Source organism: Pan paniscus, chromosome 18 (assembly GCF_029289425.2).
Source record: "Pan paniscus chromosome 18, NHGRI_mPanPan1-v2.0_pri, whole genome shotgun sequence".
Classification (NCBI taxonomy): domain Eukaryota; kingdom Metazoa; phylum Chordata; class Mammalia; order Primates; family Hominidae; genus Pan; species Pan paniscus.
Window position 1 is genome coordinate 59537813 of NC_073267.2, and position 24409 is coordinate 59562221.

The following is a 24409-nucleotide window of genomic DNA, read 5'->3' on the forward strand; positions in this document are numbered from 1 at the left end:
ATTTAGTAGAGATGGGGTTTCTCCATGTTGGTCAGGCTGGTCTCAAACTCCCGACCTCAGGTGTCTGCCCGCCTTGGCCTCCCAAAGTGCTGGGATTACAGGGGTAAGCCACTGCGCCCAGCCTAGATCTTTTTATTTTATTACTATTGGTTTATTTTGAGATGAGATCTCACTATGCTGTCTGGTCTCAAGCGATCTTCCCACCTCGGCCTCTCAAAGTGCTGGGATTATAGGCGTGCACCATGGTACCCAACCTGTTTCATACCTGTGCATGGAAAGAGGGGATGTGATAAATCAGGGCTTATGGGGTCATTTTCAGCTGTGGGCACCATCCTACTCAGGTTTCTGTTGATCCTATCTGATATACTTTGTTTGAAGGATCTGAAATCCCTTGCTGGGAATGAGAGAATGGCATTCTTGTGTGATTGTCCCCACCTCCAGCCTTGCTTCCAAGGACCTTCTACAGGGAGTAAGGTTGGGGATGAGACCCAAGTCTAACAAGGTTTAGATAGAAGTGCCACTGTTGAAAAATGATTGATATTTAACTGATATGTAGAAATTTATTTTCTTTTTACTTTTATTTTGGTGCTTATAAAAATGCAGTGTTTTCTTATAGTAAAAACTGGCTTTTTAAAGTCTTCTGGCCAGGTGTGGTGGCTCACGCCTATAATCCTAGCACCTTGGGAGGCTGAGGTGGGCAAATTGCCTGAGTCCAGGAGTTCAAGACCAGCCTGACCAACATGGTGAAACCCCATCTCTACTAAAAATACAAAAATTAGCTAGGTGTGGTGGCATGTGCCTGTAGTCCCAGCCACTCAACTTGGAAGGCTGAGGCACAAGAATCACTTGAATCTGGGAGGTGGAGGTTGCAGTGAGTCAAGATCGCGCCACTGCACTCCAGCCTGGGCAACTGAGCGAGACTCTGTTTCAGAAAAATAAAACTAAATACAAATAGAAATAAAGTCTTCCTTAAGATTGTAGTGGTGGGCGGTGGTGGGGCGGGGGGTAGAGGAGAAAAAAAAGAAGAAAAGGAGAATAAAGTGTTCTTAACATAACTGACTAGACTGGATGATTAACTTGCTAGTCGGTCAGCCAGCCAGTGTTTAAGTGCCAGTAGGATGCCAGGAACACAAATTATATTCAGCTGTGGTCTTCCACACTATCCAGTGTCTTCTGCAGCACTCCTTTAGAATCAAAACTGCATCATTTAACTTAAGAAGGTATAACCACAAAGATATAAAAGAAGAGCAGTTCAACCCAAGTTGGTTTTTTTGTGGGGGCACATGCAAAAGTAGAGTACTCTCTGCCCAGCTTCTACAGTTACCAATTTTCAAAGTCTGGTCTATTTGATTTCATCTAGTTCCCGTCACGCTGTCTTTTCTGTACTGATTATTTTGAAGCAAATCTCAGATGTCATAACATTTCTTCTAAATTGGTTTTTATGTCAGCTTGATAGCAGTAAGAAGCAGAGAAAAGTTCTGAGCAAGAGAGTTACATAAAGAGGTGGAGCTTAATTTCAGAGTTCCTTTTAAGCCAGATCTTCGGCTGGGCATGGTGGCTCACGCCTGTAATCCCAGCACTTGGGGAGGCCAGGGTGGGTGGATCACTTGAGGCCAGGAGTTCAAGACCTGCCTGGCCAATATGGTGAAACCCTGTCTCTACTAAAAAGGCAAAAAATTAGCCGAGAATGGTGGTGCATGCCTGTAGTTCCAGCTACTCGGGAGGCTGAGACATGAGAATCGCTTGAACCCAGGAGGCGGAGATTGCAGTGAGCCGAGATCATGCCACTGCACTCCAGCCTGAGTGACAGAGCAAGACTGTCTCCAAAAAAAAAGAATAAAAAAGAATAAGCCAGATTTTCGTATATTTTAAGTGGATGAGAGCCCAGCAGCAACATGTCTTGTTTAGCTTTGAATCTCCTCTAATAAATGTATATTTAGTTGAATTAGCACACACACAAAGCAAATAGAAATGATTTTTATATAGGTTCTTGCTACCAATAAGTAGAATTCAAATTTAGGAATCCCTGAGCTATGTCTATTGAATTAGCAATTTGCTTTTTTTTTTTTTTTTAAGAATATGCTTAGAAGTTACAGTTAAATTGTTGCACAAAGAAGCCACTGGGGCTGGACATGGTGCTCATGCCTGTAATCTCAACACTTTTGGGAGGCTGAGGTGGGAGGATTACTTGAGGTCAGGATTTCAAGACCAGCTTGGGCAATATACTGAGACCCCATCTCTCAAAAAAAAAAAAAAAAAAAGCAGGTAAATTTTTTTTCTTTTTCCTTTTTTTCTTTTTTTTGAGATGGAGTCTCACTCTGTTGCACAGTGGTACAATCTCGGCTCACTGCAACCTCTGCCTCCTGGGTTCAAGGGATTCTCCTGCCTTAGCCTCCCAAGTAGCTGGGATTACAGGCATGCACCGCCATGCCTGGCTAAGACCTTGTCTCTACAAAAATTAAAAAAATTAGCCAGGCATGGTGGCATGCACCTGTAGCCCTAGCTACTCAGAGGCTGCGGCAAGAGGATTGCTTGAGTCCAGGAATTTGAGGCTGCAGTGAGCTATGAACGTGCCACTGCACTCCAGCCTAGGCAACAGAGTGAGACTCTGTCTCTAAGGGGGAAAAAAAAAGACAATTGAAAACTGAAGTTTGGAAATATTCAAATAGTAAAATATACATTATTTTTAGCTCATGTACTGTTTTGGAATATCAGTATGGTTATTTCACTTTCCATAGACAATTTGATAATTAAGGTTATATAAATTTATATTACCCATTTTAAGAAATGTTGGTTGATAATGTTAAGTTTAAGTTGGCGTTGTATGTTTTCAGAGAAAAAAAAGCTTCCTTCTTTCTTTAGTCTTAGAGAAATGCTTTATTATAGTCTTTAAAGAAAGGCAGGAAGCAAGTCTGTCTGCTCCATAGCAAGTTCTCCAGGTCACTTAAGGGCTCGTTAGTAGTGTGTGTTAGCGCAGCCATTCCAAGAAAGACATCTAAGCTAAGCATCTAAAAGCAGGTTTGGTGTTTCTAAGTGCCTGGTGTCTGAAATGAACTCTTGTTTAAATCTTAGTATGCCCAGCTACTTCTTGACACAGTAGATAAGTTTCAGGGTGAATTCTGTTCAGAATTCCTGAATATTTGTCTGTTCTCTCCAGCTAACTAAGTGACGCTTGGGGAATAGCCATGCAGATAGATGGAAACCCAGTTAACGGGGGCATGCTCCACTGTACCAAGAGGAATTATAATGCTCATTTGTACTTCTGGCACTTCATGACTTTTCTTTTACCTACCCCATTCCCCGTGTGCTCTATTCCAAGCGCAAAAATCTTCTAGTAGGCTTTCACTAAGGAAATTCCCCAAAAACATTTTCCCAACCATTGAGAGTTGGTCACTTACTTTTTTTTTTTTTTTTTTAAGCCCACTGACAAGGAACTGAGAGAGACTATAGCATTGCTGACAGCCCAACAGACTGCTCTGGAAATTATTGTCAACATGTGCTGCAATGAAGGTTTGTTAACATTTACATTTAGACATTTTCCCCCTGAGCCAAGAGGGAAACTCCCGTGGAGATTTTCTTAACTATTCCAGTTCTGCGTGGTTTGCCCGCTTCCCAGATCCCTCTGATGACGAATGGGAAGAGCTTTCTAGCAGTGATGAAAGTGACGCATTTATGGAGAATTCCTTCAGTGAGTGCGGGGGACAGCTGTTTTCTCCCCTCTGCCTCTCCCATGAGGTTCACACGGCTCTCACCAACTACCTCATCCCAAAGAAGGTAATCCATTTTCATTCTAGGCTTACCGTGGAGCATGGGAAAGGCTTAAGCAAGGTATTCATTTTGTGTACAAAAGAAGCAAGCTCACACTTCCAGGTTGTAGATGGTGGTAAGATCTGAGACAAAGCTGAGCCTAACAGTACTGGAAATAGGCGAAAAGGTCATTCTATATGAAGCCTAACCATTTCACTTAGGAGTAATATATTGGAATTATGTAAGGGAATCGTGTTAAATGACTACTCTTTAACCTTTGCTTTACTGCCTCTTTTAAATCTAGATTTTTGAGAAAACTGCCTTTCCAAACAGCATTGCAGTTGACCTATGTTCTAGGAACCCTACTTGGAAACCTTTGATTAGAAAGTAAGAACTCTTCTGCTTTCAAAAACATTTGTCATTATTTTATTTTATGAAATGATGGGCTATTAAATAGAAGGTGCTGATTCCCCCTGGGACCCAGAAGTTTTGTTCCTGGGTATATATACCAGAAAAATATGTGCCCACATGCCCTAGAATACATGTATATGAGAGTGTTCATAGCAGTGTGTGTCACAGTTGCCCCAACCCATAAACAAACGTGTTGTCCATCAGAGTTAGAATGGTAAATAAATTTTGACAAAATCACGCAGTACAATACATGCAGCAGTAAAAGGGATCTGAATTAGAGCTACTCACAACTCGGATGGAACTTACATTGTTGAACCAAAAAAGCAAGACATAAAAGAATACACACACTGTGATTCAGTTTTTACAAAGTTGAGAAACAGGCAACATTGAACTATTTTGTTCAGGGATGCATACCTTGGTGATAAACCTATTAAAAAAAAAAAGAGGCAAGGAAATGTTTACCATAGAAGTCTGTATGGTGCTTACCTGTAGGTGTCAGGGAGGTGGGATATTATATGGAAGAGATACAGGGGCTTTCAGGGTCCAGCAGTGTTAATTTCTTTCCCAGGTGCATGGGTTTTGGCTTCATACACTGTTTGTTAAACTCTCTATGTATGTTGTGTACTTAACCGTATATATGTCACATTTCACAATTAAAAATAATTTTAGGCTGGGCATGGTGGCTCACACCTATAATCCCAGGACTCTGGGAGGCCAAGGTAGGAGGATCACTTGAGGCCAGGAGTTTGAAACCAGCCTGGGCAGTATAGCAAGACCCCATCTCTACAAAGAAAAAAAAATTCAAAAACTAGCCTGGCATAGTGGCACTCAGCTGTAGTCCTAGCTACTCAGGAGGCTGAAGTGGGAGGATTGCTTGAGCTCAGCAGTCTAAGGCTGTAGTGAGCTATGATGGTGACACTGTACTCCAGCCTGGGAAACAGAATAAGACCCTGTCTGAAGAAAATTATAATTTTAAGGATGCTACCCTACATAGAAATTTTTCTAAAACATATTCCTCATGACTCATGAATGAGTTGTGTATCAGAGGCCGTGAATATTCAAGCAGTTTGATTTGGCAGATTAACAGTTCACCTTATAATTCTAGCACTTTGGAAGGTACAGGCAGGAGGATTGTTTGAGGCCAAGAGTTCCAGAGCAGCCTGGGCAACATAGCAAGACCCCTATCTACAAAAAATAAAAAACTTAGCCAGGTGTGGTTGCATGCACATGTAATCCTGCTCCTTAGGAGGCTGAGGCAGGAGGATCACTTGTGCTCAGGAGGTTGAGGCTACAGTGAGCTGTGATCACACCACTGCACTCCAGCCTGGGCAACAGAGCAAGACCCTGTCTAAAAAATGATGATAAATTTTAGAAAACACAAAAAACAGTTCACCTTGTGATTCTTTGCTAACTGCCATAGATACCTTGTATTTACAGATTATTTCCAGTCAGAACGTGAAGCTTAGGCTAAAAGTTAATACTGAATTCTGATGGGCAACTTCTGGAGAATCAGATGGCATTGTTTCACTTCCTTTCCAGAATGAACACTATTCAGTGCAGAGCCCTCTTCTGTCTCCAGAGTCTTGTGTCCCTCCTGGATGTGGAGCACCTGGGAGGAGCCGCAGCCCTTCAGACACTTGCACAGCATCTGTCACAGCTGCTTTTTTCTCAACCAGGTATTTAGACTTTATTGCTAAAGACTACGCAGACAGAACAGAATTTTGAAGGGGCAGGAATTTGGATTTTGTAAATGTATACTGTTTGTCATCCAATGTGCAGAAACCTTTCCCAGACACAGGAATCATGTATTTATAGTTGCCATGGGGTACAGAGTCAAAACGAGGTATGCAAGCAGCTCGGGGGCTTATAATTTTCTTTTTTGTTAAAATTGTTTGCATCCAGTTATATCAGGCCAGTCAAGGCTGTATCATAAATATCATAAAGGCCTCATTAAGGTATTTGGATAATTCTCAGCCAAGCACGGTGGCTCACGCCTGTAGTCCCAGCACTTTGGGAGGCCGAGGCGGGAGGATCACCTCAGGTCAGGAGTTGGAGACCAGCCTGGCCAACATGATGAAACCCCTCTACTAAAATACAAAACTTTAACTGGGCGTGGTGGTGGAGATGCCTGTAATCCCAGCTACTCGGGAGGCTGAGGCAGGAGAATCGCTTGAACCCAGGAGGTGGGGATTGCAGTGATCTGAGGTTGTGCCATTGCACTCCAGCCTGGGCAACGAGAGCAAAACTCCATCTCAAAATAATAATAATAATAATTGAGTAATTTTCTATTATTTTCTTCCCAGTTATAAGCATTTAAGTTTGATTAATATATGTATGTAGTACAGAATTCAAAAGTTATTAGAGGACAGAAACTGGAAAGCCTCCCTCCTTTCTCCCACACCCAGTTCCTCTCCCAGAGTCAAGTTACTGTTGCACCAGTTACTTGTGTATCCTTCCAGAGAGATTCTCCATGTATAAGAGAGCGTGTGTATGCGGGCATGCGTGCGTGTGTGTAAGGCAAATGGTAGAATACCATCCACACAATTCTACACCTTGCCATCATCTAACATGTATCTTTCTTCAAACACCTTTGCATGGTAGGATCTGATTCTCTAAGTTACAGGTCTCTGATACGGATTAATTTCATATGCACACAAAGATCTATAGAGATAGAAGAGTTAAATTAAATATTCTTTTAAATGACCTAGCTGTAGGTTTCACTTGGAGGGAAAAACAAAAAAAACAAAAACTAGCTGTACAAAGTCCAATGCATGTTCTTCTAACAGATTTTCATAGTTCCTCATAGTAAAATCTTACTTAACTTGACCACATTAAACTATAGGAGCTCAAACCAAACAAAAACAATAGAGACTGAGAGAGAAGAACAAGTGGTGTTTTCTATACTGAAGGAAAACTCTCCACATTACTCCACCCAGTATCCATTGCTGGAGCGAGGGTAGCCTGGGAGGTGGGAATCTGCCCCTCTCTCTCAGCTGCTGAGGTTCCAGGTGTCTTTCAGGATTTTTTGAGGGTAAACATGAAGATATTTGCTTCTACACCAACTTAAGGGTAAACGTGAAGATACTTGCTTTCTACACTGGCAAATAAGATAATTCCATTGTGTTATATTCAGTGTATTCTTCATATATTTTATCCTCCTTTTCAGACACAACATTAAGTCCAAGAATTGAACTCTTAAAAGATCAGGCCAGGCGCGGTGGCTCACGCCTGTAATCCCAGCACTTTGGGAGGCCGAGGCGGGTGGATCACCTGAGGTTGGGAGTTCGAGACCAGCCTGGCCAACATAGCGAAACCCTGTCTCTACTAAAAATACAAAAATTAGCCAGGCGTGGTGGCAGGCACCTGTAATCCCAGCTACTCGGGAGGCTGAGGGAGGAGAATCGCTTGAACCCGGGAGGCGGAGGTTGTGGTGAGCCAAGATCGCGCCATTGCACTCCAGCCTGGGCAACAAGAGTGAAACTCCGTTTCAAAAAAAATCAAAAGAGAGTCACTTTTAACTAAATACAAGTTTTTATGTCAACATCCATTCAAGTGTTGGTCCCCAGTTGTTTAGACATCTGTTTTACATTCCGTCAAGTTCCTAAGAGGTGCTGTGTGTTTAATGGTACATGTTTTTCAAGTTCTAAATTAATCTTTAAAAATTAAGTAATTAAATATTCAGAAACCCATATGTGGTTACTGAGCTGTCTCTGCCACCCTTTCAACATTGATCAGTTAACAGGTGTACCTTTCAAGTACTCCCTGGCTGTGCATTCATTGGCTGGAATGATCCCATGAAAGCTGTGCCCAGCCATGCCCAGGACAGGATATAGTCAGGATATGGGCAGTGCTAGTCCCATTCCCATTCCAGGGCAGGACGGGACAAGCACTGGAGTACAGAGGCGGCTCGTCAGTGTGAGCAGACCAGATGATGGCTGTAGCTTTGTATTTGTCTCCCAGCCTCCTCCTAAACCTGGAAGAGATCTGGATGGTAAACGGGGAGGGGACTTTCCCCAACTTTTGCAAGCATTCTGGCTCCCATCAGCCCAGCAAGATGTCCTGTGGGGTGGGAGTGAGAGGGCTGCTGTTGCTCATGCCCACCCCCACCCATTCCCCTGAGTAGAGGCAGGGGGCAGAGCCAGGCAGGGAGTCCACAGCCAGGGTCCCAGGTGAGCAGGACCCCAAGTCTCTCACTGCTTCCAAGCCCTACCTAAGCTCTAGGTAACCCTGGCAGCCCTGGTTCCACAAGTTGCCATCTCTCAGCTCTGGGCCATTTCTCACTGAGAGTCTGGTCCAGGTACCCCCGGTCCCATCCCCAGGCAGCACACAGAGGTTATTTCACTTGAAACAAACTCCCTGTGTGCCTGTGCTATAGTGAAAGCACTCAGGTATGTTTCTCCTGGTTCTGCTGGTTATTTGTGGTCACTGAGGCCAGCACATTTATTAACTGCAAAGATCACAGGAAAACTGCCCCAAGCTGAGTCCTGGAGAAATAATGGAAAGTTTCTGAATTGTGGGAAAATATAACTAAGCACTTTGATTTTAAATAAATTCCCATTTCATGTCTATTCTTGACATCATCTTTTTTTTTAAGGTTCAGGAATGTGACATGCTGCTAGGTTAAGAATGCTTTTGTGTATCTTGAGGGTCTTGATGATATTTATGTAGAAATCGCCTACCACACGTTACTGTCACAATAGTAATTTTGAAAATGTATTCACCTAATGACATGTGCTCAGTTACTTCCAGGGATTGGTAGTCTGAATTGGCCTTGCCTATGTAATGGGTTTGGATGGTTACTGCTGGGGGAAGAGGGCCATTACAATACCTCTGGGCTGTCCAGCTTGCTTGGGGCCCATACTCGTATCCCATCTGTGGCCTTCGTATCACCTAATATTGGCATTCGGAGAAATGGAGAATCAAAATGACTTGAAAAGTAGTGTCATTGTTATTTATTTTGGAGTAACAGAATGTTTTGTTATCAGAATGAATTTGATAAAGGATAATCGCTTATATTTGGAGATGATATTCTTTTTTTTTCTTTTATTTGAGATGGAGTCTTACTCTGTTTCCCAGGCTGGAGTACAGTAGCACGATCTTGGCTCACTGCAATTTCTGCCCCCCAAGTTCAAGCAATTCTCCTGTCTCAGCCTCCCAAGTAGCTGGGATTACAGGTGCCTGCCAATGCGCCCAGCTAATTTTTGTATTTTTATAGAGACGGGTTTCACCATGTTGATCAGGCTGGTCTTGAACTCCTGACCTTGTGATCCACCCGCCTCGACCTCCCAAAGTGCTGGGATTACAGGCATGAGCCACTGTGCCCGTCCTAGAGATGATATTCTAATACAGTCCTTCTAAGCATTTGGGATTTATTAATAATGTAATCCTATGGGTTCTATATGGATAGTGGGAATTGTTACAAGATAGTTTAGTGGGGACTGGCCACGGTGGCTCACACCTGAAGTCCCAGCACTTTGGGAGCTGAATTGGGAGGATCACATGAGCCCAAGAGTTTAAGACCAGCCTGGGCAACATAGTGATACCCTGTCTCCTCCAAAAAGGTTTTTTAATTAGCCAGGAGTGGTACCTTGCTTGCGCCTGTGGTCCCAAGGAAGCTGAAGTGGGAGGATTGCTTGAGCCCAGGAGGTCAAGGCTGCAATGAACTATGATTGTGCTACTGTACTCCAGCCTGGGCAACAGAGTGAGACTCTTATCTCAATTAAAAAAAAAAAAGGAGAATTTAGTGCGGAGAATGGGGCTAAAGATCTTTGCTGTTTTGTGTTATGGTTGAGAGTTAAAGGTATGATTGTTCTACTGCTCTAACTTGTTTTAATTTTAATGCTAAATACAGTTCTGAATACAGTAGTTATAACATTTGTGATACTCTGTACATACCTACATTTATGTTTGTGTCTGATATCAGAGATAAAAGGAGCACATTTTAGTACAATCTGGTCCTTACATTCAAAAGCACTAATTTCTTTGTCTCCTTCATTAAAAGCTATTGGTTTTCAAAACATCAATGCGTTTTTTAGCAATGTTGTATTTCATATTGGGTCAGTCTGTCATTCGGCTCTATTACATGAGTTCTGAAATCATTTAGGATTCTCTGTTTTTCCAGATTTTGAGAATCAGAACGTTCTTTTTTAGTTATAATTAAAATGGTAGTATCCCATTCTGGGATATATTTTCCATTCCATATCAGAATATTGAAAATTCAGGCTGGGTGGCCAGGCGCGGTGGCTCACACCTGTAATCCCAGCACTTTGATAGGCCAAGGCAGTTGGATCACCTGAGGTCAGGAGTTTGAGACCAGCCTGACCAATATGGTGAAATCCCGTCTCCACTAAAAATACGAAAATTAGCTGGGCATGGTGGTGTGTGCCTGTAGTCCAGCTACTTGGGAGGCTGAGACAGGAGAACTCCTTGAACCTGGGCGGTGAAGATTGCAGTGAGCCAAGATCGCACCACTGCACTCCAGCCTGGGTGACAGAGCAAGACTCTGTCTCAAAAAAGAAATTAATTAATTAAAAATAAGAAAAAAAATTCAGGCTGGGAGTGGTGGTTCACACCTGTAATCCCAGCACTTTGGGAGGCCAAGGTGGGCAGATCACCTGAGGTCAGGAGTTCAAGACCAGCCTAGCAAACATGGTGAAACCCCATATCTACTAAAAATACAAAAATTAGCCGGGCGTAATGGTGCATGCCTGTAATCCCAGCTACTTGGGAGGCTGAGGTAGGAGAATCACTTGAACCTGGGAGGCGGAGGTTGCAGTGAGCCCAGATCTTGCTACTGCACTCCAGCCTGAGCGACAGAGTGATACTCCATCTAAAAAAAAAATAATAAAAAAATTTTAAATCAGTCTGAAAAATTCACCTGAGTATAATTACTTGTGGGTTGATGATGTACCTACATTTAGACATGCTACAAATTCTTAAATATTGTTCAAAGTTGGCTGGGCGCGGTGGCTCACGCCTGTAATCCCAGCATTCTGGGGGGCCGAGGCGAGCAGATCATGAGGTCAGGAGATTGAGACCCTGGCTAACATGGTGAAACCCCGTCTCTACTAAAAATGCAAAAAAAAATTAGCCAAGCGTGGTGGCGGGCACCTGTAGTCCCAGCTACTCGGGAGGCTGAGGCAGGAGAATGGCGTGAACCTGGGAGGCGGAGCTTGCAGTGAGCCAAGATCGCACCACTGCACTCCAGCCTGGGCAACAGAGCAAGACTCTGTCTCAAAAAAAAAAAAAAAAATATCGTTCAAAGTTGTGGAGAGTAAAGACATTGAATCACCTCTTTGTGTGCAATTCATAAATCTATAAATTCATAATTTTATAGGGCTATACGTAGAGCTTTAATCATATATACACTTCGCAGTCAATATGGTAACTTTTTGAAGTTTAATAGCAACAAATTGGCTGGACGGAGTGGTGCACACCTGTAATCCCAGCACTTTGGGAGGCTGAGGCGGGTGGATTGCTTGAGCTCAAGAGTTTGAGACCAGCCTGTACATATGATGAGACCCCGTCTCTACAAATACAAGAAAAATTAGCTGGACGTGGTGGCACGTGCCTGTGGTCCCAGCTACTCGGGAGGCTGAGGCAGGAGCTGATTGCTTGAGCCTGGGAGGTCCAGGCTATTAACAACTTCACTCTGATTTTTGAGTGCCTGTTAGGTACCACGTTTTATGAGACAGGCCTTGTTACTTCATTGTCCTGCTGAGGAAGCTGAGATTTAGGAACCTTAGCTGAGAGGTTAAGGAACCTCTTCCAGGTCATTCTTTTTTTTTCTTTTTTCTTTTTTCTTTTTTTTTTTTTTTTTCCTGAGACGAGTCTGGCTCTGTCGCCCAGGCTGGAGTGCAGTGGCGCGATCTCGGCTCACTGCAAGCTCCGCCTCCCGGGTTCATGCCATTCTCCTGCCTCAGCCTCCTTAGTAGCTGGGACTACAGGCACCCGCCACCACGCCTGGCTAATTTTTTTTTGCATTTTTAGTAGAGACGGGGTTTCACCGTGTTAGCCAGGGATGGTCTTGATCTCCTGACCTCATGATCGGCCCACTTTGGCCTCCCAAAGTGCTGGGATTACAGGCGTGAGCCACCGCGCCCGGCCCAAGGTCATTCATTCTTTTAGCTTGTATTTATTGAATGCTTTATGTCATACACTGTTCTAGATGGTAGGGATGCAGGCGTGAACAAGATAGGCCAGGTCACTATGTTCGTGGAGTTTGCATTCTAGTATAAATAAATGTTTTATGTGATATTAGCTATGAAGAAAAAAGTAAAAGCAGAATGATATGAGGCGTTACACTAGGCCAGTTAGTGTGGAAAGGCCTCTGTGAGGAGGTAACGTTTGAGCCAAGACTAAAATGAAGGCAGGAGGAGTCACATAATTATGTCAAAGGCAGCTCTCTATCCTAGGGCTGAGTGTGTAAAGCTCTCCTATTATTCTGTGATCATTACGGGAAATCCCCTATTTTGGTACATAATATATATCTGAAAATGAAAGAGCCAAAAAATACAATCAGCCGGGATTAGAATTTGAACAGAAGCTGCCTCTCTTCTACCCGGGTAACCTAAAAAAGTGGGGGATCGGAATGGTATAAGTCCCAGGAACTGTGGGGCAGGAAGTGAGTGTATCTATTGCTACGTAACAAGTTATTCCAAAACTCTGTGACTTAACAACAACAACAATCATTTATTATTTCTCAAAGTTTCCTTTGGTCAAGAATTTAGACAGGGCACAGTGGAGATGGCTTTTTCCTATTCCACAATGTCTAGGCCAGTGGTTCTCAACCATGGCCACTTATCCCCTCCCACCTCCCACCTGGGGACATTTGGCAACGTCTGGAGGTATTTTTGGTTTTACAACTTGGAAATTGCAACTGGTGTCTAGAGGGTTGAGGCCAGGAATGTTCCTTCACATCCTACGGTGCCCAGGAGACCCCTGCGCACACATAAAATGAAGAATTATCTGGTCCAAAATGTCAGTAGTGCAGAGGCTGAGAAATACTAGTCTAGGGCCTCTGCTGGAAGACTCGCAGAGTGTGGGCTGGAATCATCCGAAGTCTTGTTCACTCACGTGTCTGGCAGTTGGTACAGGGGTTGTCAGGAAGAACACCCACAGTGACCTCTTCATGTGACGCAGGCTTCCTCATAACAGGATGGCTGGGTTCCCAGGGCGGAAGTCGAGAGAAAAAAGAGCATGCACACATGCGTCAGGGCTGGAAGTCATACTGCCTTTTGTGACCTAGCCCGTCACTTTGTATTCTGTTGGTTGAAGAAGTCACAAAGTCCCACCCTGATTTAAGGAAAGGAGAAGTAGATTTCACATCTTTATGGGAAGTGGCAAGGTTCTTGAAGATCACACAGGACTTGAAATATTGCTGTGGCCATTTTTAGAAAATACAGTCTACCACACCAAGCAAATCTCTTCCCATCAAAGGGGTTAAGGAGCCAACTCCCCTGGGTGACCCTCACTGTCCCTTGCACGTGCCTGTGCCAGCATAATGGCTTACTGCTGGTGTTGTGTTTGTCCTGTGTGGGAAGAAGGGACAATAAGAAAAGTGTGCGAATAAGGAGTAGGAGTGGGAAGGGGATGCTGGGTCAGTTAAAGTGATGGTGCCGTGATGTCCTGGCTCTGCACAAGCAACAGTGTATGGCTAAGCAGTGGGCTTGGGTTGGCAAGGAAGCATTCTGACTCCACCAAAGGTAGGTCTACCCAGCACCCTGATGGAGATCTATGAATGACAGAATTCAGTCTGCAAAAGCTAGCTTAGGTTTATTATGTGCTGAAGTGTGAGTCAGATGAAAACCCAGTGTCTGGAAGTCAAGGACTGTCTGTAGAACACCTCCTTGCTGTGATTATTTTAACCACGATCATCTTTCAGACTTAGGTATAGAGTGTACAGGGGGCTGTTAACTAAATATTTTGGCTTAAATATCGAGGGTTTTTTTTTGTTTGTTTTATTAAGAATAGCATTTATTAACATTTAGCATGCTTTGTTTTGTTTGTTGCTTCTATAGCCTATCTTGGAGAAATGCAAATTTTATATTTCATTTTTGTGTTTTAGATTTTGCTAAACATGTTGACTTTCTAGAAGCCATAAGTAGTGCTTTGAGGGCCCTTTTGCAAACAATGGCCTCCAAGAACATTTCCCAGGTAAGAGTTTTAAAATTTTTTGTATGAAACTTGTAAAGATTGTGTATTATGGAGGCAAAATTCATTACTTCACTATTTTAAAAAATACATATTTCTGTTACAAGAATAATACGTGATCTTTGTAAAAAAGAAAACAAAAGTGATTAAAATAAAAAGTAATATCTTTCTCCTCCCTACCATCAGCAACACACAGGTGCTTTTAATTTAATTTTTTAAATTTTTTAATATATAGGCTTACTAGCAAAACAAGTGCTTTTTAATCAATACAACTTAATTGATAGATATGTTGTAAATAATTTCTCTATCATTGGTCTTTTTTTTTAATCTTTTTTTTTTTTGAGACAGAGTCTTCCTCTGTCGTCCAGGCTGGAGTGCAGTGGCGTGATCTCAGCCCACTGCAACCTCTGCCTCCTGGGTTCAAGTGATTCTCGTGCCTCAGCCACCCAAGTAAATGGGATTACAGGCATGCGTCACCACAAAATTTTTGTATTTTTAGTAGAGACAGGGTTTTGCCGTGTGGCCAGGCTGGTCTTAAATGCCTGACCTCAAGTGATCCACCCACCTTGGCCTCCTAAAGTGCTGGGATGACGGGCGTGAACCACCGTACCCAGCTTTTTTTTTTTTTTTTTTTTTAACATTTCATTACAGACTTTGCAAGCATGCCCTCCTGACCCTTCACAGCAATCCATGTGCACTTCATCTCCCATAGGTGCCTTACCACTTTTGCTACTTTTTACTAAGGAGACTTTCAAACATTCCTAAAAGCAGAGATAATAATGTTGCTTTGTTTTTTGAGACGGGGTCTTACTGTGTTGCCCAGGCTAGTCTCCTGGATTCAATCCTCCCACCTCAGCCTCCCAAGTAGCTGGGATTACAGGTGTGCGCTACCATGTCCAAAGCAGAGATAACCCTATGAGCCTGCATGCACGGTCGCCAAGCCTCAGCAGGTTATTAGCGTCCTGTCATTCTTGTGACATGGTTTCATTCATCTCACTGGGTCCTTATTTTTGTTTCCTGGAGTATTTTAAAGCAAATCATATTAGACCCATCAATATTTTATTATGTAGTTCAGTATGCATGTCTGACAGAAAAATAAATTTTTAAAAATCTTAACCCCAGTACCATTACCCCAAGGCTCCAAATTAACGGATATTTCTTATTATCCTTTGGTTTGCACTCTGAGTTCAGTTTTCCCAGCTGCAGTCTAAGTTCAGTTTTCCCAGATTGCCTTAAAAATGTATTTTAACATGGCCGGGCACGGTGGCTCACACCTGTAATCCCAGCACTTTGGGAGGCTGAGGCGGGCAGATCACCTGAGGTCAGGAAGTCAAGACCAGCCTGGCCAACATGGTGAAACCCCGTCTCTACTAAAAATACAAAAGTTAGCTGGGCATGGTGGCGCACTCCTATAATCCCAGCTACTTGGGAGGCTGTGGCAGGAGAATCACTTGAACCTGGGAGGCGGAAGTTGCAGTGAGCCAAGATCATGCCACTGCACTCCAGCCTAGGCGATAGAGCAAGACTCCGTCTCAAAAAAAAAAAAAAAACAGAAAAAGAAAAAAACATCTTTTAACAGTTGGCTTGTTCAAATCAGGATCTAAGCAAGGTTCACGTGTTGCTTTTGGTTGATATTTTGGTCTCTTATTATCTCTTAAAAAAAGTTTTACTGAGATTTGATTCACATACCATGCAGTTTATCCATTTAAAGTATACAGTTCAGGCCAGCTGCAGTGGCTCACGCCTGTAATCCCAGCACTTTGGGAGGCCAAGGCCGGTGGACCACGTAAGGTCAGGAGTTCAAGACCAGCCTGGCCAACGTGGCGAAACCCTATCTCTACAAAAAATACAAAAATCAGCCGGGCATGGTGGCAGGCACCTGTAATCCCAGCTACTTGGAAGGCTGAGGCAGGGAGAATTGCTTGAACTGGGAGGTGGAGGTTGCAGTGAGCTGAGATTGCACCACTGCACTCCAGCCTGGGCGACAGAGGGAGACTCTGTCTCAAAAATAAGTAACTAAAGTGTACAATTCAGTGGTTTTGGTGTATTCTCACATTCTTAAATCTCTTAGTCTATAGCATTTCCCTCACTCCCCTCCTTTCCCCATACACTTACCCATTGAAGAAACTCTCATTTTGTTCCGTAGCGTTTTCTGCACTGGCAGATTTGGCCAACTCATCCTGATGGCATCGTTCAGCATTCCTCTGTCCCCCATGTTTCCTGTGAGCCGGGAGCTAGGTCTAGAGCCTTAATTAGATCCAGGTCCAGATTATTTATTTATTTTTTTTGTATTTATAATAAATAATCTAGACAGGTCCAGATTTTTTGGCAAGAATAATTTATAGTGCTTTATATATTTCCTATATTTATATCACAAATCATATGATATCATAAAATAGTGATGCTGAGATTAATTAGTGGGTTCACATAATGGTTTTATAACCAGTGATTGTGGTTGCCTGGCTCCATTATGTCATTAGTGGGTTGCAGAATAGAGATACCCTAATTTTGTCTTTTCTTTTTTTTTTTTTTACATTTATTAGCTATGATTCTTTTTTTTTTTTTTTTTCAGAATAGCTATCCTAGCAATCTCTATAAGTGACCAGTGATTTTTTTTTTCTTTTTAGTATCATTTTGAACTCAGGGTTTTTTATATATTTGTATTTCATTCCATTATAGTCATGCTTTTTGCTGCCAAATTCATCCCATCTTTGGATAGTAGGAGTCCCTTCAAATTGGCTCCTGTGCCTCTTTTACAAGAATTTTAGGTTTTTGATCACTTTTGCTTCCAGGCATAGGATGTCCCAGGTTCAATTTGTAATTTTCTTGCTTAAAACCTGGAATCTGGCCAGGCACAGTGGCTCATGCCTGTAATCCCAACACTTTAGGAGGCTGAGGTGGGCGGATCACTTGAGGTCAGGAGTTTGAGACCAGCCTGACCCACATGGCGAAACTCCGTCTCTACTGAAAATTCAAAAATTAGCTGGGCGTGGTGGCACGCGCCTGTAATCCCAGCTACTTGGGAGGCTGAGGCAGGAGAATCACTTGAAGCCAGGAGGTGGAGGTTGCAGTGAGCCAAGATTGCGCTGCACTCCAGCCTGGGTGACAAGAGTGTGACAAGAGTGAAACTCCGTCTCAAAAAAAAAAAAAACCCCTGGAATTAGTTACTTCTCCAAGAAGCTCTGATTTCTTTAGTGGGGAAAGTGAATTGTGGAGTGCTTATTGCTATCATGTTGCCATTGTTTCTAGGTCTTTTTAGTGGAAATAGCTAGGAAATAGGCATTTTTTTAGGAGACAAAAATAATAAGTTTATCCTGATAATTTCCAGTTTAAATAAAAAATGGTACAATGTTTTTACTTAATTTTCGATTTTATATTTGTATCTTTTTGTATCCCCCAAAAAGATACATTTGTACCCAAAAAGGTACATTGTACCCAAAAAGATACATTAGTGACATTAAAATTCTTATTTGCAGCTGGTCTGATGGTAGTGGGTTATCAGGACTTACTAACATTAGTGTCACTGAAGTTGGTATACAACCCCCCACGCTAAGTTTGACTGGCTTTAAAAATAATAAAAAATAGATCGGGCACGGTGGCTCACGCCTGTAATCCCAGCACTTTTGGAGGCCGAGGTGGGCGGATCACAAGGTCAGGAGATCAAGACCATCCTGGCTAACACAGTGAAACCCCGTCTCTATTAAAAAATACAAAAAATTAGCCGGGCGTGGTGGCGGGTGCTTGTAGTTCTGGCTACTCATGAGACTGAGGCAGAAGAATGGTGTGAACCCAGGAGGCGGAGCTTGCAGTGAGCCAAGATCGGGCCACTGTAATCCAGCCTGGGCGACAGAGCGATACTCCGTTTCAAAAATAATAATAATAATAAATAATTTAAAAATTAAAATTAGAGAAAAGAAAGAAAAATATTTTTCAAAAATTTTATTATTTGCTTTCTCCTACAGAATGTACTTTGTAGTAGTGACATTAAAAGACATTAAAATTATTTGCTATACGGTGATATTAAAATTGTTTGCTGTAGTAACATTAAAATTGTAGTGACATTAAAACTATTATTTGCTTTATCCTACGGAATGTACTTAATAGTATCAAAATAACAATGCTCTTGTTATTGCCAATAACACTATTTCTTTTTTCTTCTTTATATAATTTTTTTCTTAATGCTTTTAAAATTTTTTTATACTTTATTTTTATTTTTTAATTTTTTAATAGAGATGAGGTCTTGCTATGTTGCCCAGCCTGGTCTTAAACTCCTGCTCTCGAGTGATCCTCTTGCCTCAGCTTTCCAAAGCTAAGAATTTTTTTGAAGAGCATAATTTGACCCTCAGTTTCTAAGAAGTAGGAATGGTAATGGGATGCATAGCCTGCCATGTGGCTGTTGGATGGACCAGAAAACCTTATACTCTAGGGCCTATAGGAATATTAAGTATTTTTATTGATTTCCCCTGGTATGTAAGCAGCAGCTTATGGGATCAGTGTGATGGTTAAGGAAAATTACTCAAAGCCCATGTTCAGGGCCAGGTGCAGTGGCTCATACTAATAATCCTAACACTTCGGGAGCCTGAGGCGGGAGGATTGCTTGAGCCCAAGAGTTCAAGAACAGCCTGGGCAACTTTGTGAGACTTCATGTCTACAAAAAATAAAAATACATTAGTCTAGTGTAGGGGCTCACACGAGTGATAAGTAGTGAAGCTAGGATTTGAACCCAGGGTTCAATCTCCAGATTCCAAGCCTTTGTGTCTGGCTCCAGATTCCAAGCCTTTCATCACCACACTGTGCTGCTGCTTACAGGAGATAGTCTCACTCTGTTGCCCAGGCTAGAGTTCAGTGGCACAATCTCAGCTCACTGCAACCTCTGTCTCCCAGGTTCAAGCGTTTCTTGTGCCTCAGCCTCCTGAGTAGCTGAGATTGCAGGCGTGAGCCACCGCGCCCAGCCTTAAACTGAAAATTATCCACTACATGGTAGAAGCACCATATAATGTAATGGTTTTTACAGTCTTTAATTATGATAATACAGACATCTCAAAGTAAGTTCTTACCTTGTATAGACTCAGCCAATTTTTTTAAAACTACACAATCCTATTTATACTTTCAAAGCCTTTTTCTTACCATTAATATTAAAAAGGAATTGGACTCTCTTTAGTGTGTGTACATCTGGAATGAAAGTCTTCATCAAATTAAATGGAGCCCCTTTGATATTAGATAACAGTGCCGACATGAGCAGGGTTCACCTTAGTTCAGAATTACCAGCTCTGTCTGGGAGAACTGGAATACATATTAATAGTAACTTACCTGCCAGGAGTTTATGTCACTCTTAAAATCCTGTAGCCTATAGAGGAGATTCCTGTCAGTCCGGTTTTCGCATGCTGATAGAATTAATTGAGTTTAACATTATAAATACTGTCCTCTTCTCTTTTAACAGTGCATGACTCCTGATCAGCTGATGACATTATGCAAAGCAGGCATTCATAGTAGTAATGTCGGGGTTAGAGTGAATGTCGTTAGCATTTTAGGAATCACTGGCAGCGTCCTTGCCAAAGAAGATGGTACACTTGAAACTCTTAAGGTAAAACAATTTGCTTCTGACCTAACATGTTAAATAATTAGAAATGGGAGAAGAAGAACTGTTGGTGTAGGATTTCTTAAAACTTGTGTGGACTTGAAGAGAAGAAGTCATATCAAGTTGCTTTATTGAGTCATATTATTAGAATATACCCTTTGGCTTGATCTAACTATGTGTATTAATTAGGTAAGTATTTGAAAAGTTGAGCCACATTTTACAATTTAACGTTATTCCAGAGGTACTTTTTTAAGAAAATAAATCTGTCTTTAGTGAAAGGGCAAATTCATAATTTTTAAAGATGCCTTCTGCCTTTGCTGTTGCATCCAGTGTATGCATGTTACATTCTCCTGCTGATGAATGAACAATCCACACCATTTTCCTTGCACACCAGGCAACATGCATTCTGAAAAATACCACACAGTTAATTAATTCTAATACCACTCCATGAATTTTAAGCAGCAACCCTGGTAGTGCCAATATACTAGCAATTCCCTCAGCATATTTGCTCTTACCACTTAGCACAGTTGCTCACAAACTGCACTGTTAGGAATACAGCGTCACTAGTAATTAAAAGGACAGTCATAGTAACATTACACTTTGGTGTGCTAATAATTGCTGAAGTGTGAGACTAATGGATAATAAACTCATAATTATAAAGTACCTCTTAACCTGCTAAGAACTTTACAATGATGACTGATGTTTTCAAGAATCTATTTTTGAAAAATGATACTTGCAAAGCTTTTTTTTTTTTTCTTTTTTTTTCTGAGATGGAGTCTCAGTCACCCAGGCTGGAGTACAGTAGTGCAGTGGTGTGATCTCGGCTCACTGCAACCTCCGCCTCTGGGTTCAAGCAATTCTTCTGCCTCAGCCTCCCGAGTAGCTGGGATTACAGGTGCCCACTACCACACCTGGCTAATTTTTGTATTTTTAATAGAGATGGGGTTTCCCATGTTGGCCAAGCTGGTCTTGAACTCCTGGGCTCAAGCGATCTGCCTACTTCAGCATCCCAGAGTGCTGGGATTACAGGCATGAGCCACTGCACCCGGCAACAGTTATTTCTTAGTGTGTCTAATTCCTGGTCCATATTCATAATTTTACAGTTGCCTCAAAATTATCTGTTTACAGAGGGCTTGTTTACACTGCTGAAGTCCACATGTTATGTTTCCTGTGGGGTCTTCTCTTTCTCTCTTAATCTTGAACAGTTCCTCCCTGGCACCACGTGGTTATTCTCACCTCCTGGATCAGTTGTCCAATATAGTGTCCAAAACCTTCTGGATTTGTCTGATTGCTACCTTGTGGTGTTAAATTTGTTTTTTTATCCTTGTATTTCCTGCAAACTGACAGTTAGATCTACAGACTAGATTCGATTCAGATCAGTCCTATTTTATGTTTTTTAGAGATGAGGTCTTGCTCCATTGCTGAGGCTGGTCTTGAACTCCTGGGCTCGAGCGACCCTCCCGCCTTAGCCTCACAAAGTTCTGAACTTACAGGTGTGAGCCACTTGCAACTGGCCTAAAGTGTTTTTCTTATGCTTTTAAAAGCAGATTTTTTGTTGTCGTTGTTGTTACAGATAATATTTCTATGCATCTTGACATCATGGAGAAATCCTTTTTGAGAGAGGTAGAGGGGAAAATTTAGTGATTTCCAAAATCATACATCATTTATGGATTTTAATTCACTTTATTTATGAATATAAACTATAATATGTTTAATTTATCTTGCTTATACTTGGTATGTTTATAAGTATTTAAGTCTAATCTCTTGAAGTTTTAATTTTTCCCTGGCATTTGTATATAAAATAGTATGCATGAGTTATTGCCACATTCAAAGTTGGTACTTGTTTTGGAGACTGGTGTTAGTCATACTAAATGTGTTTTGTTGTTTCCAGAACATTGGGTGCTTTCTGCTTGAAGTTACCACCAAAGATCCTTCCCTTGTGGTAGCAGGAGAAGCTTTGGATGCCCTCTTTGATGTTTTTGCAGATGGTAAAGAAGCCGAAAGAGCCTCGATTCAAATTAAATTATTATCTGCTCTGAAAGAATTCCAGCCGGTCTTTAAAATGAAGGTTTGTAGCCATTTAACTTATAAATACATAAGTCTGAACATTCTGTGGGGACAAGGGTGTGTGTAGTTACTGCTGTGCAACTCAGAAGCATGTGCATGACGAATCCCCATATGTAGCACAGCATCCCCAGTACTTTGTAAAATGTTCGTTGACTGAGTCATAGCTCAACAGTGTGACTATTGAATCATTGAAACTGAAGCTAAAATGGTATCTGACAAGTTCTTCTTTTTTTAACAGTTTAGTAATTTTGACAATGCTTCATGTATGTCAGTATTATACTCTGTATTTTGCAAAGCACTTTCATACACATTTTGCATTTATTTAATTTTACTTTTTTTTGTTTTTTTGAGACAGAATCTCACTCTGTCGCCCATGCTCGAGTGCAGTGGTGCGATCTTGGCTCACTGCGACCTCCCCTTCCCCAGTTCAAGTGATTCTTGTGCCTCAGCCTCCCAAGTAGCTGGGATTACAGGTGTCCACCACATCACCCAAATAATTTTTGTATTTTTAGTAGAAACGGGGATTCGCCTTGTCATCCAGGCTGGTCTCGAACTCCCAACCTCAGGTGATCCGCCCGCCTTGGTCTCCCAAAGTGCTGGGATTACAGGTGTGAGCCACTGTGCCCAGCCATATTGTTCTTAAAGGTTACAGTCCTTTAAATTTCTGGATAAAGAGCTTGCAAGATAAGAAAAAAAATCCCCTATTTCCCTGCAGCTTCAAGGAAAGCAGATATATTAATAGTTAGAGTCATCAAACTCTGCAGAAGCAGGTGCTTAAAAAAGGTTAAACAGTGAACTGGGAAAATAACCCCTGACTTCTGAAAGGTCTTTGTTCTGATTGATTTTCCTACTCAGTATGTATTGCTGTGGTAATAACATTTGTTTTTCTTTTATCAAAGGTATAAAGCTCTAATGAGATTTCTTCCTAGCCAGAGGCTAGCCTGTAGTTATTTATGTGAAACTCTTTTTTTTGCTAAATGAAGCCACAATTTGTGTTAAAGGCTATTCAGTGTATATTTAGCTACAAAATGCATTTATGTACAATCAAGAACTTCTCTTGAGCAGTGTTTCTCAAAAGTGCCCTCCTTGTATCAGCAGCATCAGCCCTTGCCTGATAACTTATTCAAAATGCAGGTCCTCGACCCCAACTCCTGACCTACTGAGTCATAGACTCTGTGGATGGGCCCACCAGTCTATTTTTCAACAAGCCTTCCAGATGATACCGTTGCACACTAAAACCTGAGAGCCACTGCTCTAGACTAGAGGTGAGATCAAACTCAGATTCCATACAATTGATATAAAAAACCACAGGCCAGGCGCAGTGGCTCACACCTGTAATCCCAGCACTTTGGGAGCCCCAGGTGGGAGGATCACTCGAGTCCAGGATTTCAAGACCAGCCTGGGAAACATAGCAAGAACTTGTCTCTACAAAAAAAATTTTTTAAGTTAGCCATTAAGTGGTGGCTCATGCCTGTCATCCCAGCTACTCAGGAAGCTGAGCAGGAGGATCGTGTGAGTGCAGGAGTTGGAGGCTACAGTGAGCTCAGTGGATTGCAGCACTGCACTCCAGCCTAGGCGATGAAGCAAGACCCATCTCTATTAAAAACAAAAAACAAGCAAACAAACAAAACCAGCGCTGGGCATGGTGGCTCACACCAGTAATCCCAGCACTATGGAAGGCCAAGGTGGTAGGATCGCTTGAGCCCACGAGTTCAAGACCAGCCTGGGCAACATAGTGAGACCCCACCTCTACTAAAAATTTTAAAAAATTACTCCAGCATGGGAGTGCGCTGCTTGTAGTCCTAGCTACTGTGGTGGCAGAGGCAGGAGGATCACTTGCGTCGGGGAGGTCGAGGCTGCAGTGACCCATGACTGCAGCACGGCTCTCTGGCCTGGGTGACAGAGAGAGACCCTGTTCCAAAAGCAAAAAAACCACAGCACTACAGACTAACCTCTGGCTAACAAAGGAATTTTTTTTTAAGGTGGGGTCTCACTGTGTTGCCCAGGCTAGTCTCGAACTCCTGGACTCAAGCAAACCTCCTGCCTCGGCCTCCCAAACTGCTGGGATTACAGGCATGAGTATGCACCCAGCCTAACAAAGGAATTTCATTATGGCTTTATACCTTTGAGAGAAGAAAAACAATTAAGTATTATTACCATAGCAATGCATACTAACTAGGAAAATCAATCTGAACAGCAGACCTTTCAGAGGTTAGGGGTTATTTTCCCAATTCATGGTTTACATAATTCCTTTCTATAGTTTATATAACTCCTACCACCTGCCATTCAGTCACCTTTGTAATTATCATTTTTAATAATGCACATTCTCAGTTTATTCTTTACTTACCGAGTTCCATTTACCTTGGAAGTAAAAACATTTTTTCCAAATTCTTACAGCTGTCTGCTTCAGCAAATGGTTAAATACACCCTAAATTAAATACTTTATTTAAATGA

The 24409-nt window shown here is 42.1% G+C and overlaps 1 protein-coding gene across 4 annotated transcripts in view; it reads left to right on the forward strand.

Moving 5' to 3' along the window:
- The window catches only part of HEATR3 (HEAT repeat containing 3), a 40501-nt gene that overhangs the window by 14584 nt on the left and 1508 nt on the right, over positions 1–24409 (forward strand). For all 4 annotated transcript variants that reach the window (XM_014341756.5, XM_014341757.5, XM_034940124.3 and 1 more), the window contains 7 exons: positions 3420–3510; positions 3617–3774; positions 4052–4134; positions 5698–5834; positions 14225–14313; positions 19751–19894; positions 21780–21956. In XM_014341756.5, the coding sequence (XP_014197242.1) occupies positions 3420–3510; positions 3617–3774; positions 4052–4134; positions 5698–5834; positions 14225–14313; positions 19751–19894; positions 21780–21956 (879 nt within the window). The remainder of the gene's footprint in view (positions 1–3419; positions 3511–3616; positions 3775–4051; positions 4135–5697; positions 5835–14224; positions 14314–19750; positions 19895–21779; positions 21957–24409) is intronic.